The following is a 17,062-nucleotide window of genomic DNA, read 5'->3' on the forward strand; positions in this document are numbered from 1 at the left end:
TTACAGCCCCGTCACTGTCACAGCAACACTCTGAGGTAGTTACTGGCACACTCCTGCTACCCCTGAGTGTGTGACTTGGGCCTTAGTTTCCTCATCTGTAAAACAGAGAAAGAAGATAGTCCTATCTGCTTAAGGCAGTACAGGAGCCCATTTTTAGTGGGGACATTTCAGCCTCATTCTTTAACCAGATGTTACTGATAAAGAAGAAGTGCTGACATACATGTTGAAGAAAGCAGGATCCTATTTCACTTAAGTGAGGCTCCTCTTTGTTGTACCGTTTCTCAAGGTCTTTCAGGAACTTTCTTTGGAATTTGTAAATATCTTCAATGTTTCCAAAAATAGTGGCGAGCTGCGCAACAGTGAACATTGTCGTGTGCTTGCGACACTGTCGAATGTAGCCCTGCAAAACACAAAAACAAACCTTTGTATTTATACAGAAGTTATTTATTTGAATAACACAGGGATATTTTTTTTTTGGTTTTTTTGATTGGTTGGTTTTTGGTTTTGAACTGAATTTTAATTACAGAGAATTATTTTTACCTCTCTGGGTTCCCGATGAGACCATCACACTTCCTTAGCTATAATCTGCCATAAATATCTTAAAAATAAAACTAAGCTAAAAGTTTCCATAAACAAGTTTCAAATTCCAGCATTTCAAATACCATAGCTTGTCACACTTTTTCTAAACTCTTCAGATAGCCATTCTCCCATCCCTAATTCCATTTCCCAGCCCAGAAGGCCTGTCAAACACAGAATGTCACTGCTTGCTGAACAGTGAATGCAGTTCTGCCCACTGCCAATCATGGCAAACAGCCAAGAACACCACCCCAAGGACTCCACATAGTGTAAGTCTACAGATTTAATTAGAGGTCTGAGCTAATTAAGAGCACTGGCTAATTCTCTATGAGCAGTAGCACGGTCACACTAGGGCTTGGTGAAGTTAGTGGGACAGGAAGAAAAGGCTATCCACAGTTCTAATAGTTACTTCCAAAATGGCACCACATATTTAAATGGAATAAACTGACTACTTAATAAAATATATACCACTGACTTTTGGTATGAACTGTAATAGAAAAATAACAGACTATAGTAGTTTAGAGTACAGGTTCTGGACAGTACCTGGCTTTAAATCCTAACCCAGCACTTAACTTCTGGGCCTTAGGTTCCCTATAGGCAGCAGGCAGGTAACAAGGCTGGCCTATGTCACTATGAGTTTCCTCCCTCCCCATAACAAATATATCCTATTAAAAAATGTATTTAAAAAAAAAAAGACTGCCCAGTGAGGATGTTGTCACAGCTGAGTTAAGCCAGGTATACGATGGCATATGGGCAATGCCCAACAATTAGTGTTGGTTACTCTTTCCCAAACATCACCCTTTCACCACACATTTCTCATTTATGACTGCCTGGTCAGTCCAATTACAGGACAGGCAGTCCTGACTTTAGCTTGTCTCCAGTGCTGAACAGCCACAGTTAAATGGCTAGTGCAGACATCAGCAGTCACAACTAGACAGCTGGGCTGACTGAGCCAAGAGAACAACGGTTCACTGTGACACTCAGACAACAAAGATCCATAAAACTGAAAAGTTGCATGGGCAAAAACAGTCTTCTAGACTCATACCTACTACTAATGGTTGATTGTCTGAAAACAGGAAAAGGCTACAAAATAAGGGGCCTTTGTGGTGACCCATACCTGTAATCACAGCTACATGAGAGACATAAATGGGAGGGGAGGACTCTGAGGTCAGCCCTGGGGAAAGTGCAGACTCTGTAGGAAACAAAACTAAAGCAAAAGGACTAGGGGCATGACTCATGCAGTAGCAAGCACAAAGCCCTGAGTTCAAACCCCAGCACCACAGAAAGACTATAAAACTTATAGCCTAGGAGAATATCATGACTATATCCTTGAATGTCACCTGATAAAAGCTTTTTATAAAAATGACTCAGAATCTCATCTGGGAGTCAGGCATCAGATGCTGAAGGAGTGTAAAGTTTAGGGGAAGTCACTTGAGGAGCATTGGCTTCTATAGGCCTGCACTGGGATAACCTCAGGTGGGAGAAAGTTTCTTGGGACCCTAAAGGAGGAGTGGCTACAGCAGTCACCACACAGCCACGGCCAGATAGCTCAGCATGCAGTGGACGGTGCGGAACGGTGTGCACAGGCCCGAGTGGACAAGTGGAGGGAGGAAGGGGGAGTGCAGCAAGGCGTGCAGTGTAAGGGCTGGGGAGGGCGGAGGACCCCACAAGGCACGTTAGGCAGCGGGCCTGGCGTCTGCTCACCTCACAGATGTCCTTGAGGTGCTTGATATATACCCGCTCGGTGCTCATGATCTCCTGGATGACATTGGTGCGCATCTGCTGCTTGCTCTCAGGGTGCTTGTGGCGGGACTTGCCAGTATCCTCCTCCTGCTCCTCACCAAGGGGGCTGCTAGAATTCTCTGGCAGCTCTTCCTGGTTGACTCGGAGCTGCAATCCACACACAGATGGCAGGTGACGTGGGGAAGGGGCAGTGGCACAGAAGCAAGACAGAGTTCTCCCTGATTTCACTTCACTGTGACCAGGTATGAGGGAGCCTGGCCCTAGTTAAGTCTTCATGTACTTAGCAGAGCAACAGAGCTGTCCCAGGCCCAAGAACCAGCAGCAATGCCAGGACTCATTTGCTTCATTACAATTTACTCTGACCAACCTAATACTTAACAGGTCTGACTTGAGTGCATGATTAAAAACAATTGCAAAAGATCTGAATGTAAGTGAAGAGTGAGCTCTGCCTGGGCCAATTTGAGACACCCATGGAAACCCCTGAAAAGGCACCCAGGCCACACTTACTCTGACGAAACTGGCAGGGAACCAGGCCTCCTTATCCTCGTTCCGACCCCACCACCAGTCCTTGTTAGAGGCTTCCAAGACCTGGATGACATCCCCAGCCTTGAAGCCCAGTTCCTGGTCATCCATGGTCACATGGTCCCACAGCGCTTCTGCACAGACTACACTGCCATCGCTGATCAGCTGGGGAAAGACAGGCAGGCGTGCTTAGCACAGAACACAGAGCACAGTGAGCAGGATGGCAAAGAGCAGCAATAGGGACTTTCTCAGGGTTAACACTGACACCTCCTAGTCTTTGTGTGGATACCCTGGGGGCATCCAGCTTGATTGGTTATACAAAATTAATAGAAGAAAACATACAGGAGAAATGAGTACCAGGTGGGAGTTTCTGACCTGCTCTTAAAGGAAAACCCAGATCTACTTCAGAAAGACGTACAGATGCTCAGGTGTAGTGGTGGCACCTGTAATCCCAGCCCTTGGGGGGCTGGGGCAGGGGGATTGCAAGTTTCAGTACAACCTGGGCTACATAGTGAGACTCTGTCTCAAACAACCAAAAAAAGAAAAAAAGATGTATAGATGCTCCTCAGTTTACAATGGGATTACAGCCTGATAACCACTGTAAATTGAAAATGCATTTAATGTACCTAACTTCCCATAGATCCCATAAACATGCCTAGACAGCCCAATTAACCTACAGTTGGACAAAACGCCCTAACACAAAGCCTATTTACAATAAAGGGTTGAGTATCTCGTGCAATTTACTAAATACTGTACTGAAGGTGAAAATAGACCGGTGGTTTTTATGCTAGCCCAAGGAAAGATCAAAACTCAAAATGTGAAGTACTGTCTCCAAGGAGGGCATGCAGGCTACCCTCACTTCATGCTAAAGTCAAAACAGCCTAGGATAAATCACTGTAAATCCACCCCATCTGTGTAAGTAGCTCACTTAGCCATGGGCGAGTTATCTAACGAATTTGAATACCTGGCTCATTGGCTCCAAAACTGGAGCAGCCAAACCAGGTGTCCTGGCAAGCTTCCTGACGTGGGGCACTTACTGGAAGCCCCTCCCACCTTTGCCCACAGCACACCAGTTACTCATGCTTTATTTCCAGTTGGTGTAAGCCTTGTGTCTAGCTGTATAGTACTGCAGTTAAGAGAACACACACATGACCTTGGGGCATTTAATAGTTACTGAAAAAGTGAAGAACAGGCATAGCTCGTCTGCTCATAGGGGCAGGAGCAGGGGGTGTGCAGATTTCAGAGACTTTGGATTTTCCAGTTAGGGCTGCTCAGCCTGTGTCGGGTTACACAGTGATGCCTGATGATTTTGGGGTCGGGGGGAATGTGGACTTGCTGCAGTCATGTTCCACACACTGTGCTCAAGAGCACCAAAAGCTGGAGGTGCCTTCTGCAAAGATTTCTCTAAAAAGGGGCAATGCTGCAGTGGGGTAGAAAAGATCCACCAGATCGAGAGTGAGAAATACAGGGTTAATTCCAGCTCTGCATTTGCAAATTGTCCCACCTCTTCATCTCCAGGCTTTAATGAAAACGTGGTTCACAAAGGTTAATGCTCACCTCTTGATCAGTAGTGAGAACTGCATGATGAAAGGGAGAACAGGTAGGAAAGCAAGCCCAACTGCTTATCAACCCCTGAGTACATACAGGAATGAGCATCTGTTATCTGTGGAGCTTAATTATAGACATTTTCCTCACCCACAGCACTGTTCTAATCAGAGCTCAATATCAAAGCCCAAGGTTGTTCTGCACCTTGGAGACCAAGGGTCTGATATTTGTCATGTGGAATTCCAGTACCTCGTTGATGGCCAGCTGCTCCCCTCCTGGCTGCAGATACCGAGGGTTGGCCTGGCAGAGGTCCTCATAGCTGAAGTCCTCCTCACTACCGTTGTCATCAACTAAGGCAGAGGACTCAGTCCCTCCATCTGAAGAAACTGAAATAAAAAAGACAGGGAATGTTTTAAAAGACACATCTAGCCAGGTGTGGCTTATCAACCTGGCACCTGGGAGGCAGAAGCAGGAGACTGAGAGTTGCAGGTCAGCCTGGACTACACAGACAGACCCTATCTCAAAAATAAACAAACAAAAAAACCTAACTAAATAAGTAAATACATAATAGACATAGGTGGCAGGCACTACCAGTAGCTCATGTCTGTAGTCCTAGTTACTTGGGAGGCTGAGATTGGGAGGACTGAGTTTCAAGACCAGCCTGGGAAAATAGCTCATGAGACCCTGTCTCCAAAATAACCAAAACCAAGATAGACTGGAGGTGTGCCTCAAGTGTTTGAATACCTGCTTTGCAAGCTAGAAGCCCTAAGTTCAAATCCCAGTCCAAACAAAAAAAAAAGACACAGCTAACAAATTTTTTTAATGACAAAATGAATGACCTTTGGCAGCATATTCTCCAGGAAAATAATCAGTTTTATCTTACCCAGAACGAGAGGTTGTTAGAAAATTTCTAGTGACATATTAATCCATAGGTAGCAGTGAATATTCACAGGAGCTGGAGTTAAGGATTACAGAACGTGAGAAGTAGGACACTCCAGAGTACAGCCAACAGTGTTGCTTTGTGAGCCAAGTGAATTATTTGTGACTTAGTGGGAAACTCTTGCTCCACAGCAGACAGGAAAACTAGATAACAATGTTTCTAAGCAACATACCGATATGCTAGAGGAAGTAGAGAATACAAACATTTTAATCATTTTTAAAAAGTAGTCTGCTTCCATTGCAAGGCAATCATACTTCTGAAGCCGAAAGGTCCTACTGGTATGCTAAGGGACAGTCATTCTTAAGATCTGTCCACATTGGAAAGGACTGCAGCTGTCAGTACCAGAATTACAATTATAGGACTCTTCACCTGGGAAGAGAAAGACCTTTGAGGGCGGGCGCAGCACTGTGTTTTGACAACTGTGGTATTTATGTGCATAGGACACAGCATCCGCCTCTGGATGAGACATGTTGGCTCAGTGCTCCCATAGAAGCTCAGTGATAGCTCCATCATTATTTTCTCCAGGGGAAAGTCTGCAGGTGCTGGGGGACCCAAAACTAAGTCCATCTGTCCTCAAGGGGCAGCAGGGGCCGTACTCTGGTGAGCCAGAGTGGAGACTGCAGTTGGAGGTAACGAAGGCCAGTGCTGGTGACTAAAGTGAAGTGCGAGCAGATCTTAAAGAGAAAGGCAACGCTGTGGAGGGCACAGCGAAAGGTTTCAGGGAAGGGTAGGTCTCTCTCCTCAACACCAAGATGGCCCTTGACTGCAAGCAGAAGGTGGCAGAATGTGAAGCCCAGGCCACTGACTCTAGTACCCAAGTGTCCCTCACCTGTGATTACACTTTCCAGGGGTTCCATTACCAAAGGTCAACCATGGTCTGAAAATAATATGTGAAAAATTCAAGAAATAAACAATTCATAAGTGTTAAGGAACACTTATCAGAACACATATTACCACTCTTGTTTTATTATTAGTTTACTATTGTTAATCTCTTCCTATTCCTAGTTTAACTTTATCACAGGTGCGTATAAATAGGAAAAAACAGCATATCTAGGGTTTGGTATCACCTCTGGTTTCAGGACCTGTGGTAAGGGGGGGGGGCTACTGAACAAAATCAGAGACTGGGAAAACCAGGGCCCCCGAGGGACACTGCAAGCCATGTGTGCTCTTTTAGGGTTTAGGTTTTCTTTGTTTTTGAGACAAGTTCTCACTACATAGCCCAGGCTGGCCGGGACTTGTGTCCGGAATGCTGAGATGACAGGTGCACACCCGCTTCTGTCAGGGTTTTGAATGGAGGTCCCCAGATGCTGCAGAAAGAAAAGAGGTGTTGGACTACAGGCCACATTCCAGCCCTGCTCCTCCATGGGCATGAAACTGGAACAAAGCTTCAGGGACTCCTGTGTTTTTGAAGAAATAGGTGACAATGTGTGGAGCTCCAGCATTGTTGATGCATAGTTGAGACTGCGTAAGAGAGTTATTGTGGTGGTGGCATCAAGTGTGAAGGGGCTGGAGACAGAGAGAACAAGTGGCTGTTGGAGTGAGTCGCACGGAGGTGCTGCCCCAAGAAACAGCAATGAGAACTGAAGTCCACAGACATTGTGCTTTTGCAGGGAGCAACAGAGAGGATGACGTTGAAGTTTCAGAACATCCAGACTCCTAGGTGGATGGACAAAAGGCCATCAGAGAAGCAGCAGAGTGGTGGGAGGAGGCAGCATGAGATGGGGATCTCCGGGGCACAGCAATCTGCCTGCCCTTGCCTCTTTCAAAGTCTGGCAATCTGTTTCTACCAACTGTACCCTCTGTGGACAGGTCCTCTTTCTACACTTGAGAACTTTTTTTTTTAAGTTTTTTTTTTTTGTGTGTGTGTGGTATTGGGGCTTGAACTCAGGGTCTTTCGCCTTGAGCCACTCCATCAACCCTTTTTTGTGAAGTTTTTTCAAGATAGGGTCTGGTGAACCATTTGCCTGGTCTGGCTTTGAACCATGAGTCTCCTGATCTCTGCCTCCTGAGTAGCTAGGATTACAGGAGTGAGCCACTGCTCCCAGCTAAAAAAGATATTTTATATTCTGATAAACCCAAGATGTGCTTTCTATTCCCAGCTTAACTCAATGGGACTCACTGTCTAGGAGCTCCAGACACGCCCAGCCCAACCCACCCCAGAGACACCTCTAGCGCTCTGCCTATCCTGACTCTCACCTTCCCTCATCACTGCAGCCATGATGTTGTAGAGATCAACAGATTTTGCTAATAGTCTTTACTAAAACACAGAAAAAGATTTGTGACCATGGGGGGGTCATACACACTGAAAACCAGCCTATGGGCTGCATTTCCTGCAGTGGGTCCTTAGGTTTTCCTCACCAAGCACAGCTAGCATGTATTCAAGATAGTAGCAGAAGACAGAGCAGGCAGTGGTGGCCACTTGGCTAGCCTCATCTCAGCCCTCCTTTCAGTCTCCTGAGCTCTGGAAAGCATCTGTCAGGGGGTGCTCCACGCGGCCAGTCTGGTGACAGGCTCATGCTTTTCAACCACTTTCCCTGATGCTGGGGTGCCCTGCCACCTAGACCCCCACAGCAGAGCTGCAGTCTCCTCTTTCCCAGAGCCCTCCTGTGAGTCCTGAGTGAGCCAGCTGTGCCCACCTGTATAACCACCTACAAGGTACTTCGAACATCAAGAAGTCAGCAAACCCTGGATGAACTGATGAGGACACAGTTGCACTTGAGCTTCTGTGGGGACCCAGGTGGGGCTCTGGACTCTGCCTGCAACCCTTTCACCTCAACTCCAGCGTCCTGTTTCTACCGCGGTTCTCCTCAGGGAAGGCTGGGCCTGGGCAGGAGGAGGAAGAGCTGTGAACGTGAGCTGCCTCAGAGGGTTGCAGGGGGTGGGGGGACTCCTGGACCTGAGCCAAAAGCCACAGTGCAAAGGAAAGCTCTCCAGAGCTTCCTCGTTAACCAAGGGCACCAGGGTTGAGAGGGCAGAGGACAGCCTCATGGAAGTGAGGGCAGATAGCAGATAGGCAGTAGAAAACCAGCTCTGCTGTGTGTGTGTGTGTGTGTGTGTGAGAGAGAGAGAGAGAGAGAGAGAGAGATGCTCCTACATGAGCAGGATACACTACACACACCCTTAGTCTGTGAGGGGCCGAGGGGCCTGACACCGCAGGAATCTCCGGATTTCAGCCAGCAACAGTCTGGCACTGCCTGGCACCACCAGCATTTCTCCTTATCACATTTCAGCCATGGTGGAATGGAAAAAAAAGTAAAGGTATTTTGGGCCTCCCAGTCAAAGCAAAGTCAGAAAATGACCGCTGCCTCCCTCAAAGACCACTGAATAATGTCTGCCAGAGAGAACACTGTCACCTCCCCTGCCTGTCACAGGGAAAATCAGTTAAAAGAAAAGCCAGTAGTGATCATGTACAACCTGTAACTTACACAAGTCTAAGGAAAAGGAGAATCCACTGGAGAAAGTATTGTACCAGAATGGAGCCCTAGAGAAAGAGACTGAATTATCTGGGCTTGTAAGAAACTAGGTGGGTCACAAGACAGACGTCTGCAGTGACATTTCAACATCATGGATGAGCATGCTCAGAGCACAGCACAGGTCAGCTGACTCAGTCTCCCCACAGCCCAGTAGGGTGGGGCAGAGATCAAGGGTGGAAGACATGGAGACATGCAGTGTGAAAATGCAGCTCACTAACTGTCCTGAGTTGGTCATCACAGGATGAATGCATGTATGTATCACAATACAACCCAAAGACATGTATGGTTATTATAGGTCAATTACAAATAAAACGAGAATTAAGAAAATACCTGGGTAAATGTCCTAGCTTCACTACCTTTCTAGCTAAATTACCTTGGAGCAAGCCACTTAACTGCTTTCAATCTTAGTCTTCTCATCTACAAAATGGGAGCACAGTATGTGTTTTATGTACTCCAGGCTCACTTGTCTTCTGCTTTTCAAATCTCTTGTGCTACTCACCAGCAAACCCTGATTCTACCTTCCCTTCTAAAGGTGACCAGAACCTGGCCATCTCTTACCTGTCTCCCACCACTGTAGCCTGGGTCACCCTGTGTGGCTTACTCACAGCCCCACCCTGCCCACCGAAGGCAGGGGATTCTCACCAAACAGCCCAACCCTAGCACACTGTTACACCACTCACAAGCCAGAAGGTATCACTCTAGCTGGGCACTGGCAGCTCAGGCCTGTAATCCCAGCTACTCACGATGCAGAGATCAAGAGGATGGCGGTTCCAAGCCAGCCTGGGCAAATAGTTCACAAGACCCTATCTTGAAAAAACCCATCACAAAAAAAGGGCTGGTGGAGTGGCTCAACGTGTAGAACCCTGAGTTCAAACCTCAGTACCACAAAAAAAAAAAAAAAAAAAAGGTGTCACTCTCAAGCTCAAGCCAGCCACAGGGGAGAGCCGAACTCCCAACGGCATCCTGAACACGCACTGAGTCTCCCACCTTCCCATTCTACACCAGCTTTCGAAGCATTCGGGTTGCCCCGCACCTGACAAGCCAGACTTCTGAGCATCCCATTTAAAACATCTTTGTTCCCAGCAAATTTCTCTTCACAGTAGTTGCCACCATCTCATATATTTTATTCATCATCTAGGATGTTAAGTTACTTAAAGGCAGTAATTCTGATCTGGTTTATCACAGATTGCTTTCCCAAACCAGACAACTGCCTGGCAGGCAGATGCCCAGTATGTCCTGGACGAAGGGAAGAAACAGCCACGCACTGCATGACTACATTTGCCTTGAGATAACAGTGTACCACATGGACTTAAGGTAGAGATTTGGCATCAGGAGACCTGACTTCAAATGATTGCGCACCCCCCCACACACCATTTGACAGTCCTTGGTCAAGTTCCTTTCTGTTTTTACACCTGTGGAATGTGGATGGCAAAACCCATCTCTTAGGGTTGGCGGCAAATTCCCAACAGTAATTGCTCCTGGTTTCCTGAGAACCTCAAATGAAATGTTATTCAAATGCACTCTGTAAAATCAAAACAGTACAGCAGTGCAAGGTATTTGTTTATTGCCATTTAGGACGTGCCAGGAACTGGCTTGGGCCATGTTAGGTGTGTCAGCTCACAGCATCCTCCTGGTATTGCTGCATGGTGGGCACTGTAGGCGGGTGCCCAATCACAGGCAGTAAATGACATCCTGCTATGTATGCGTCTCAGGCCCCACACATGTCCCTCTCGGTAGGGCTGCCTCCTGTGAAACTGTGTTACTAGTCATAAGGCAACCACTCCTGGCAGATAGATACTAAACACAGCCTACTACCAAAACCTCAGCACTTCTACACCCGGCAGAGAGCCACACAGTTGCTGATTCTGGGCTCCTTTGCTAGGCCTGTTCCTACTCCTGCTTCCAATGCCCTGTCAATGACCTGAAGCAGTTTGCTGTTTCAATCCTTTCCACCCTGACTTGACTTTATCTACAACTGTGACTCATTCCTTTTAAGCTAAGGACTCCTTGTGTTCCCTGCCTATAATCTGAGTGCGTCTAAAAGTGGGGTTTGCCAGTACCTAGATGAGAGGGATTGTAGTGTTCTTTTGTAACACTGGAGCACAGTTTCTGCTATTCTCCACACTCACGTCTTCTGTCTTTGTTCTCTCTTCTAAGAGGGCACTTTCCATTTGGACAAGGATAGACTCTTTGTTTTCCATTTGGACAAGGATAGACTCTTTGTTTTTGTATTCCTAGCACCTAGCAATATCTGACACTTGAGAATGCACTCAGTGTCTTCCAACAGAACGGCAAACTGCCCTTCCAGAAGTTATTTAACTGAGCCTCAGACTCTAGCCAGAAAACTCTCCAGCTAAGTCTTTTGTCTCTCTCCCCATTACTTCTAAGATAAACTTAAAACAGTGGTTTCATAATTTTATAAGAAACTATATCATAGTTATCTATTGCATCAAAAAAAGAAAAGAAAGAAAAAAAATTCTCCTGCCCTATTCCAAGGTCTTCCTGTGCTGAGTCCCTGTATGTGCCAACTGATGTGGAAACAGCAACTTGCAGTTCAGTTGGAAACCCCGTGCAAGCCTTCTGCATGCCGACAAAGCCCACACCCGCCCGTGTAAGCAACCTTGTCCTGTGGCCCAGGCCCAGTGAGCTGAGCTCCTGCTTCTCTAACCCCTCTCCAGTCACTTCCTACCAGCTGCAATAGGTTTCAAATTCCTCCACTAGCCAAAAAAAAAAAAGCTAATAAGGGTGATTTTGGGGGGGGGGGATGGGGGAGACATGGTCTCATGTAGCCTAGGCTCACCTCCTATCTCCACCTCAATAAGTAAGTAAAACTTACTATTTTCTATTGAGCTAAAAAAGTACAATAAATGTTATCATCTTAACCCTTTTTAGTTTATAGTTCAGCCCTGGTGAGCATATTCATACAGTGGTCTGACAGATCTCTAGAAATTTTTCATCTTGCAGAACTGAAACCCTACACCCATCAAACACTAACTCTCCCTCTTCAAGGCTGCCCTGGCTCCTTGGCAACTGTTACCTTTCTACTTTCTGTTCCCATGAGTGCGCTGACTGTAGGCAGTATATGTGTGTGGTGGTGTTCAGTATTTGTGGCTTATTTCACTTAGCATAACGGTCCACCCATGTTGCGGCAGCTTGGGGGAGAATTTTCTTCTTTTTAAGGCTGAATAATATGCCACTGCATGTACATGTACAGACTCCCTTCGGCCCATCTGCTTATGTGTGGATAGACATTTTGGGTTCCTTTCCCTGTTGGCTATTTTGGGTGTGCAAATTACCTGAGACTCTGCTTTCAAATCCAACTTGGTTACATATTTAGAACTTAGAGTGGAGTTTACATGGGCATTCTGGTTTTAAGGTTTTGAGATGTTTGCATGCTAGTTCTCACCAAGAGGAGATCAGACAGTGCTCTCCTTCCAAGTTCTTGCTAAGGCCAAGAAAGGAAGAGTAGCCTTCTAAAGACTCCACATACTGATGTCAGCACCAACCTCAGGCTGGAGTCCATTACGGGAGCACATTCTCCCACACGTGAAGCCAGATCCGAATGTGTGATCCAGCAAGTCTGCATTTCCTGCTGAATCATCACTGTGAGCCACTGCTCCTGGACATGATGTCTTCCCAGTCTCTTCAGCACTGCTCTTGGGCTTCTCCATCCTTTCTGAGATCTGTTTTTACACGTTGGCACCTTGAGGTTTTTCCTCAAAAGTCTCCTCTGCCCTCCAAGTCTGTCACCTTCCTGGACAAAGGACCAACTGTCTAGCTGCAGCTGCTGTCTGAGGAGAAGCCCAGTCCATGTTTCTAGCCCTGGCCACACACAGCCTCCAGAACGTGAAGAAAGCAGTGTGGTATCTACAGAGAATGTGCCACTTTTTAGGCCAATAGGACTGTCGTAAATACAATTAGAGAAGTCACAAAGCAAAACAAAACAAGTGCCACAGGAAAGCAGACGATTCTGAGATTTTGATTCTGTCTGAAATAAGATTTTACACTTGCCGAAGGATCACCTCCACCCTTGGTTCTTAAGGTGAATTCTGATGACAGGAAATGTCAAACGGCACCGAATATTCACACACACACAGAAAATGCCTGGTGGACTTTCCTCTCAGGACAAGCAATGGATTTCTTTCCCATTTGCTGGTTTTTGAACACGTAAGTGACAGGATTTTACAAGCACTGTACAAGAGTGTGGTGGGAGTCCTGATGAGGTCACCTTAAGAAAGGTGAGACCTCTCTGAGCCTCTGCTTTCTCATCTGCAACTGAGAAATATGCCCCTACCCCAGCTGTGTGAGGGAGGGGTGGTGGCAGGGTGGATGTGGAGCATTTGTTAACAAAAGGAAGGTGAGGACTGATGCAGCCAGGCTTCTGGTTCATAAGTGGGCTTTGGCCTGCATGCTAACACAGACATGAGCCCCTTCCAGTCATGGGTCAGGCCATCACCACACCACTTCACTAATGAGCAGCACCCATTCCCAGCCAGTGGGCTCCTCGGTGGGGATTTCCCCTTGCTTGCTTCAGGGAAATTCCCATGCTCAGAATAGTCTGGTAAAAACATACCGTTTCAGAAAAGCTCCTGTGATCACCCAGACTTCCTCAGGGTTGAGATAAGCGTCCTGGCTTCCCATCTCAAAGGCGGAAATGGGTGGCCTGGGCAGGCAGCTGTGTTCACAGCCCTGGATGGCTTCACAGGCTGTTGCCTGGGGACTGGAATCTTGGGCTGAACCCCTCATCCTAGAGAGTGAACTTTCAGCCACCGAGATGCACACAGGGGGGAATGAGCAAGGTCAAAACAGGCCACGCAGTAGCCAGGGTACCCAATATTCTCCTCTGCATTGGTTTCCAGACACTCAGGGCCATGGCTGCCAATCACTTGGAGAATGTTTAGAAAAATAAAGATCCTGCTCTGCTCGGGACCACCGAACCAGGAGGGGTGCTGAGAATCTGTTTGCAAAAGCTCACTCAGATGATACTGATGCTTAGGCAAGTTTGGACCAATGGACCTGTCGATTAACCTCACTTTTAAAGCACACTGCGAGCTCAGAGTTGTTTCAGGGTGTGTGCCTCCACTGCCTATCCATGCAGCAAGCCACAGGCTGCTGGGTGATGGGTCCTCATCACCCCGAAAGCTCTGCTTTGGCCACTTGGTTTTACGCAATGTCCTGTTCCTATGAAAAACTGAAAATCCAGCCAGGTGCCAGTGGCTCACGCCTATAATCCTAGCTGTTCAGGAGGCAGAGATAGGAGGATTGTGGTTTGAAGCCAGCCCGGGCAAAATAGTTTGCAAGACCCTATCTTGAAAAAACCCATCACAAAAAAAGGGCTAGAGTGGCTCAAGGTGTAGGCCCTGGAATCAAGCATCAGTACCACATGTACATGAAAAAGAAAAGACAAAAATCCTCTGCTCCCTTTCCACCTGGAGCAGGTAGATCCAACTCTGAATCATCCTTCAAAGTCCGACAGCTGTCACTCCTTGTTGATGGAACCACCACTTTTCACCTTTCCTCCCTATTATTCCCTGATCGCTGGCAGTAATGGCTTCTGTCTTCAGTGTTGCAGGAACACAACTCTTTTGAAATTCTGGTTACTTACAATGCATTCTAGGCATTACATGTACATTAGCCATTTACACGGCTCTCTCTCCCTGCCTCGGCCCCATGGACTTTCTCAAGGACAAGGAACATGCCATAACTCAGTGCAGGCTGTTGAATTAAAGCATGAAACACTTCTTGTGCTCAAGAATGTAAAATGCCATTGTCACAGAAGTTACTATCATGTTTGATCTAGACTTCTATCTAAATCATTCTCCATAAATAGTATTCTTGAATCTTTTTTTTGTGGGACCAGGGTTTTGCACTTGCAAAGCAGACTCTCTATTACTTTGCTCTAGTTATTTTGGAGATGGGGTCTTGAGAAACTGCCTGGGCTGGTCTCAAACCACAACCCTCCCAATCTCAGCCTCTCAAGTAGCTAGGATTACAGACATGAACCACTGGTGCCTGGTATCTATTTGAATCTTTTGAACATATTGACCAACAAAAAGATTTTTAAAAGGGGAGGGGGCTTTGAAATGGACATCTTTTTTTTTTTTAAACTCTAGTATAGTTTTATTTTATAGAAATGGACATCTTAATCTTCCCTGATAAGTTTCCATAACACCTAAGGATTCTTAAAAATAACTTTCCCAATGTACATAACTACATTGGCATTCAACTTGGGGCTGTGTTGCCTTTGGCTGCCCAGAGATGGCAGAGTCAAGTTACAACATGACTAAGCTTACCTTACATCAAAGTCCTCAAAATGCACTTTTATACCACAAACAGTTTGGAAAATTTTAAATTTCATTAAGTAAGCTACCAGGGCATACTCCTCGCCTTGATTTCAAATTGAAGCTTGCTCTGGAGTTGTCACATGCTTTAGGTCACTGTCTGCTCATCTGCAGAATGGGTCTTGAGGGCCCTGTAAGGACAGGAAGGTCTGGGCCAGGAGCCCAGGCAGTTGGCATGGACTCCCTTGCCCTGTCTGTTCTGACCTGGGGCTCAGGCCATGGGTTTCTTTACATCCTGTACAGGTCCTGGGTGTACCTTTGGCCAGTTGCCACTCCTTGGTTTTCTGCCTCTGATGTTGGCTCCTCCAGTCCATCCTTGCTGACACCTGAGGATCTGTCATCCCTTCTAGATCTATCCTTTCTTTCATGCTCAGCTGTGTCCAGCTGCTCCTCCCAGCTCTGGGCTGCTGCCTCGCCGGCTGGCTGAACCTCACAAGAACCCCGCCAGCCCACTGCATCCACCCAGGCATCTAGTGTGCCTGGTACACGCCTGAGTCAGTCGCCTCTGAGCTGCACCGCATCCTGGATTACTACCACCTGTTTACTGGGGAGGAAATTGTGGCTCACCAAGGTTAACTGCTCCCAGGTTGTGGGGCTGGACTCAGGGCAGGTGTGCTCACCTGCAAAGCCAACCTGTCAGTACCTGCCTCAGTCCTGGACTCCCTTAGCTCCCATCGACTCTGCTGGAGTGTCCCCAAGGGCCCCACTCTCTCTTCCTGTCTTGTTCCTTATTTCAGCTGGCTTATCATCTGTAGCTAGGCCATCCTGTTCCGCTGTCATTTCACTGCACACAGGCATGTGGTACTGCAAGTCTCCAAGACGCATTACATCAAGGAACCACAAGCCAGGAAGAGACAAGACAGAGCTGCCCTCCTGGGGGCAGAGATGCCTGCTGGCCCTCTAGAGCCCAGATGACCACACAACCACAGATGCTGAGCCCTGGTGATAGCAGCACAGCCCAGTTCCCCAGGGGTGTGCTGTCAGGGGTGGGAGGACCCCATCCTCAAAAGTCTCCATGGAATGCTCTGACATGCTGTAGATTTCTATCAAATGGAGAGAGCTCTGCCCTCAAAGCCAGAGGTTTGGGCAGCTCCCCGAAACCCAACCTTTGCATGAGTGTGGGAGGAGGGAGGATGACCTCCAGGGACAATGGATGGCCAAGGGACAACAGGGGCACCAACCCTCCTGCTCTTCCCCTCCCTCCACCCTGGCCTTGCTAGGCACTCCCAAGTCCAACACTGGCACTGCTGAGCCTTGTCACCTAAGTGACCAGCATGGTGCCAATGTGTTCACAGTGTAGACATGGCGGTGGGGGGGGGGGAGCAACTATTTCCTCTTTTTCTAAATTCTGGCTAGTGAAACAGAATATACACCAGTTTTGTTCTGATAATCTGCTAGAGACAGAAGCTGTTACCACATATCTGACTTGTCTCAGCAAACACAGAAACCAATCAAAACAAGAAATAAAGCACCAATTACCAACAGCCAATAGCACTGAGGGTCCAAGGTCGCCCTGAGCTGTCATTGCAGTCGCCCTCACTTCAGTGCATGTTGCTGGCCTCTATTTAAGGAAACACAGGGCCAAGCTCTGTTTTTAAAGCATCCTACGGCAGCAAGGGACAATTCTTTCTGTCAAGTGTTTTGGGTCCCCCCTTACTTCCTTTTAAGAATGTGCAGATTACAATTTATAACTTCTTAGGATGAGATTATTACATTTCTTTCATATTAAAGTAGGAACTAGTTCTATTGATGATACTCATTAAAAAATACTGAAAAGCGTGAGATAAGGCACAATGAAATAACTGAGCAATGGGTAATATCACTTTTGAAAACAGTAAAGATAACTTTTCAAAAATCAATTGACAGCTTTCAATCTTACTCGTCCTAAATTACCAGGGAACACTTTTATAGATCCTCTTAAA

The 17,062-nt window shown here is 46.9% G+C and overlaps 1 protein-coding gene across 9 annotated transcripts in view; it reads right to left on the reverse strand.

Annotated features, from left to right (window-relative positions):
- Window positions 1-17,062, reverse strand: part of Spata13 (spermatogenesis associated 13) — a 310,379-nt gene that overhangs the window by 29,087 nt on the left and 264,230 nt on the right. For 8 of the 9 annotated variants that reach the window (XM_074043734.1, XM_074043736.1, XM_074043731.1 and 5 more), the window contains 4 exons: window positions 4,636-4,772; window positions 2,827-3,006; window positions 2,281-2,466; window positions 221-400 (listed from right to left, as the gene is read on the reverse strand). In XM_074043734.1, the coding sequence (XP_073899835.1) occupies window positions 221-400; window positions 2,281-2,466; window positions 2,827-3,006; window positions 4,636-4,772 (683 nt within the window). The remainder of the gene's footprint in view (window positions 1-220; window positions 401-2,280; window positions 2,467-2,826; window positions 3,007-4,635; window positions 4,773-17,062) is intronic. The other variant, XM_074043735.1, reaches the window with a different exon arrangement.

The sequence above is a fragment of the Castor canadensis genome, chromosome 10 (assembly GCF_047511655.1).
Source record: "Castor canadensis chromosome 10, mCasCan1.hap1v2, whole genome shotgun sequence".
NCBI lineage: Eukaryota > Metazoa > Chordata > Mammalia > Rodentia > Castoridae > Castor > Castor canadensis.